The sequence below is a fragment of the Corapipo altera genome, unplaced genomic scaffold (assembly GCF_003945725.1).
Source record: "Corapipo altera isolate COAL_440 unplaced genomic scaffold, ASM394572v1 63902, whole genome shotgun sequence".
NCBI lineage: Eukaryota > Metazoa > Chordata > Aves > Passeriformes > Pipridae > Corapipo > Corapipo altera.
Window position 1 is genome coordinate 1 of NW_020887139.1, and position 4680 is coordinate 4680.

A 4680-nucleotide genomic window follows, 5' to 3' on the forward strand; every position below is an offset into this window, starting at 1 on the left:
GAGGGGATGGGAGAAGGGAATGGCAGCATAAGGAAAGGGAGGATGAGAATGAGGATGGGAGAGGATGAGAAGATGAGGATAAAGAGGGGGCAGGATGAGGCTGAGGAGGGCATGGGAGCAGGGGTGGGAGGCTGAGGAGAGGGAGAACGAGGATGAGGAGGGGGTGGGAGGCTGAGGAGGGAGCAGGACAAGGAGGGGGTGGGAGGCTGAGGAGAGGGAGGATGAGGCTGAGGAGGGGGTGGGAGGCTGAGGAGGGAGCAGGACAAGGAGGGGGTGGGAGGCTGAGGAGGGAGCAGGACGAGGAGGGTGTGCGAGGCAGGGGCTGAGGAGGGGCAGAGGCTGAGGAGGGGGTGGAGGAAGGCAAGGCGGCCGTGCTAACCGTGTCTCCCCGCTGCCGCCTCCGGGCCCTCTGGCCCTCACGTACCATTTGTATGATGGCGTCGGCCTCGGCCTCCAGCTGCCGGACGGCGGCCTGGATGCTGCCGGCCGCCCCCAGGCCCCCGGCGCCTGCGGGGCACAGCGGGGGGGTCAGGGCGGGCGGCGCGCGGGGGGCGCGGGGCGGGGGCCGGGGGGGTCCCTTACCCAGCCGGCCGGGGGGCTTGGCCTTGCGGTGCGCCCGGCGCGTGTCGTCCCGCAGCTGGATGATGACCTGCAGCACCCGCAGGAAGAAGCGCTGCGTGGACGTCTTGGAGGTGAGCACGGACATGGAGGGCAGCTGCAGCTCCCGCCCGCCCAGGGCGCGCTTCTGCGACGCCACGATCACCACGCTCTCCGCCGTGTCGAACCTGGGGGCACCGGAGGGACCGGGGGGAACGGAGAGGACGAGAGTTACCAGCAGGGATGGGGGCACACGATGGGCACGGGAGCTGCCAGGGGGCCCACGGCAAACGGGGCACGGGGTTATCAGAAGGACCCGGAGCGAGCGGTGGGAGCGGGACCACGGGAAGGGCCCAGAGCACGCCAGGCACTCACCGGCTCTGCATCTTGCCCTTGAGTTTGGCGCTGGGCGGCTGCTCCTCGGGGAGCCCCTCGGGGGAGGGGGCCTCGAGCTGCGCCCGGCGCTGCTGCTCCAGGTTGTACTCACGGAGCTCGGCCAGCAGAGTCCCTGGGGGGGGCAGGGGGGGGGTGGCATGGGCCGGGGCCCCCCCCGGGGCCCCTCCTCACCGATCTGGCAGCCCATGGCCCCCCCAGGCCCCCCCTCACCGATCTGGCGGCACAGGGCCCCCCCCAGCTGCCGGGCCCCGTTGAGCAGCAGCCGCAGGACGGTGTCCCGGGTCCCCGCGTCCCCCCGCGAGAGCTGCAGCAGCACGTTGGCCGCGTCCTCCAGCCCCTCCTCCGAGCACGAGTGGGATGTCAGCACCTGGGGACAGGGCACAGGGAGTGTTGGGGACAACTGGGGACACCGAGGACCACCCCTCTCCCCGATCCTGGCCCCCGTTACCTCCACGGAGAGCTGGAGCTGGGCCTCGGTCAGGCCCGTGGCCGCCAGCCGGGGGTCGGGACCCCCCTCAGGGACCTTGGCCGGGGACTTGGAGCTCTTGGCCGGGGCTGTGGACAGAGGGGACACGGGATTGGGGGTGGTGGCAGGGGAGGGGAGATGCCACCGAGGCCGTTGGCAAACGGTGTCTCTCCTTCAGGGTGAGCCCAGTCCCTCCCTGTGCTCTCAACCACCCGATGCCACCTCTGTCTCCACCTGTATCCCCACTCCTGTCCCCATCCATGACCCCATCCCTATTTTCCCACCTCCGTGACCCCATCCTTGTGTCCTTGTCCCTACAACCTCATCCCCACCCCATTCCTATTTTCCCACCTCTGTGTCCCCATCCCTGTTCTCCCACCCCCGTGTCCCCACCCCATCTCTGTGTCCCCACACATGTGCCCAGCCACACCCCTGTACCCATATCCATGTCCCCAACCACATCCCTGTACCCATATCCATGTCCCCAGCCACACCCCTGTACCCATATCCATGTCCCCAGCCACATCCCTGTACCCATATCCATGTCCTCTGTTCCCACATCCCCATCCCCATATCCATCCTCTTGTCCCCGTGTCTCCATTCCTGTACACGTCCCCCTTGCCACATCTCCATCCCCCCATCCCCACCCCTGTGCCCCCCACACTCACCCCCAGTGCCTCCAGCCCCCGCCGTGGCCGTGCCGGTGCCGCTGCCGTTGCCCCCCTGTGCCGGGGGGCTCCCGGGCGCCGTCGCCCCCCCCGAAGCCGCCGCAGCCCCCCCAGCGGGCGTGGCGGGCGCGGGGGCTCCGTTCTGGGGCGTGGCCCCCCCCCTCGGCGGCCTTGCCCCCCTCGGGGAGGGCGATGGAGATGAGGGACAGGAGGCGCAGCAGCTTCTCGGTGAGGAGGGGGCTGCGCCGGATCACGCCGTGGGACAACATGTTCATCAGCTGCCCCAGGGGCGACGCCTCCAGGCCCCCCCCCGCGGCCTCGGGCTCGGGGCCCCCCCCGCCGCCCCCCGCCCGCGCAGACCCCTTCCCCTTCCGGCTCACGTTCATGTTGTCCAGCTTCACCAGCAGGTCCCAAAAATCGGTGGAGAGGCTGCCGGAGGGCGGGGGAGGGGCGGGGGAGGGCGTGCCGGAGGGGGGGGGGGGGGGCGGGGGCGCCGGCGGGGGCGGGGGGGGGGGGGGGGGGCAAGGGCTGCCCCCCGATTTTGGGGGGCCGCGGTCACGTTCCGGGTCGGTCGTTGCCGGGTCTCGGCCTCGTTGTTGGGTGAAGTGGCTGGGGAAGACCTGGGGGGGGGGTGGGGGGGTGTTAGTGGGGTGCTGGTGACACCCCAGAGGTTGTGGGACCCCCGGACACCACCAGCACCCCCCTCAGTCCCACCTCCCCTCCCAAGGAGGCCTCAGCCACCCACAGGCCCCACACGGGTTTTGGGGACCCCCCCCAGGTGATGTTCCCTGTGCCACTGTGACCCCCAATTTGGGGGAGTTTCCCAGCTGTGCCCCCCACACGCACTCCCAGATATGGGGGGCTTCCAGCTCCCCTATGAGGTGTCCCAGAGCTCCCCCAGCTTCCTCCAGCACCCTCAAAGTCCCCCCAGTCCCACGGAGGAGACCCCAACCACCCCCTAAAATGCCCTGGTACTGCCCAAATGTCCCAGCGCTCCCCAGAACCACCAATGAACCCCCAGAAACCCAATGACGTGATCCAGTGTCCCGCAATTTCCAGTTCCATGGAGGAGACCCAATCCCCCCCTTACGCGTCTGTAACCCCCAAAACCTGCCCCACTGGCCTCCAAAATCCCCCAGGGCCCTCCCAGTTCCACTGAGGAGCCCCAGACCACCCCCCAACGTGCTCCCCGTGCCCCCCAAGGCCCCCCTGGCCCCCTCACCTTGGCCAGCTGGATGAGGGTGTCGAGGACGTGCCGGCACACGACGGGGGCGGCCTGGGGGTGGATGTGGACGGCGGAGCCGGCGGCCGCCGCGTGTTTCTCCGTGTGCTTGCGGCCCGGCACCCTCTGGATCTGGAAGATGTTGGTGCGGCAGCCCAGGGCCGCGTCCATGGACACGGAGAGCCAGGAGAGCTGCCCGGAGCTGCGCGACTCCACGCGGTGCAGCAGGTCCAGCCCGCGTGGCTCCGAGCCGGGGGTCCCGCGGGCGCCGCGGCTGCGCGGCCGCTCCTCGGCGCCGGGGCCCGGCCCGGGGGGCGCGCGGGGGGTCTCGAGGCACAGCTCGCTCTCGCTGCTGCGCTGCAGGATGGACAGCAGGCTGCGCACCACCCAGCCCCGCGTGGGCGCGTGGTAGCACAGGTTGCGCAGCACCCGGTGCAGGCGGCTCGTGTTCAGCTTGGGCTCGTCCACGAAGAGCAGCACCAGGAGGCACGACAGGGCCTCGTGGTCCAGGAGCAGCCGCCCGCGCAGCCGGAGCAGGCTGTCCACGCTGCTGCCCGCCGGCCTGGGGAGCACGAGGTTAACACCCCAAAACTGCCCCCAAACCACCCTCTAAACTGCCCTGTCCATGCTGCTGCCCGCCGGCCTGGGGAGCACGAGGTTAACACCCCGAAACGGCCTCCGAACACACCCACAAACTGCCCTGCCCACCAGCCCGGGGGTGTGAGGCCAATGCCCCGAAACAGCCCCCAAACTGACTCCAGACAGCCCTGCCCACACTGCTGCCCGCTGGCCTGCGGGGATGGAGGTTTAACACCCCAAAACTGCTCCCAAACCGCCCTCCAAACTGACCCCGAACTAACCCCAAACTGTCCTGTCCATGCTGGTGCCCACTGGCCTGGGGGGCATGAGGTTAACACCCCAAAACTGTCCTCAAACCACCCTCTAAACTGCCCTGTCCATGCTGCTGCCCACTGGCCTGGGGGCCACGAGGTTAACACCCCAAAACTGCCCTCAAACCACCCTCCAAACTGCCCTGTCCATGCTGCTGCCCATCAGTCTGGGGGGTTACAATCCAGAACTGACCCAGACAGACCCCCAACCTGACCCCAAACATCCCCCAAAGCGACCCCCAAGCCCCCACACTCACCTGCTGTGGGTGCCGGTGCCCCCCATGTGGAAGGTGCCCCCGCGCTGCACCGCGAGCCGCGTGTACTGAACCCCCCGGTTCCCGCTGAGCCGGCTCGTGAACGCTGAGGGGACACGGGGCACGTGTCACACACCGGGGACAGGGAACGTGTCACGCACCGGGGACAGGGAACGTGTCACACACC

At 69.4% G+C, this 4680-nt stretch overlaps 1 protein-coding gene across 1 annotated transcript; it reads right to left on the reverse strand.

The window, feature by feature from the left end:
• Positions 1-379: 379 nt before the first annotated feature.
• Positions 380-4616, reverse strand: LOC113941480 (E3 ubiquitin-protein ligase HUWE1-like; the record flags this gene model as incomplete). Its single annotated transcript, XM_027632631.1, is given in 9 exon segments — positions 380-507; positions 583-785; positions 973-1105; positions 1204-1360; positions 1442-1548; positions 2128-2281; positions 2283-2747; positions 3350-3911; positions 4497-4616. Coding segments are annotated over 9 exon segments (1935 nt in total), but the record flags the coding sequence as incomplete, so codon positions are not given.
• Positions 4617-4680: the final 64 nt, after the last annotated feature.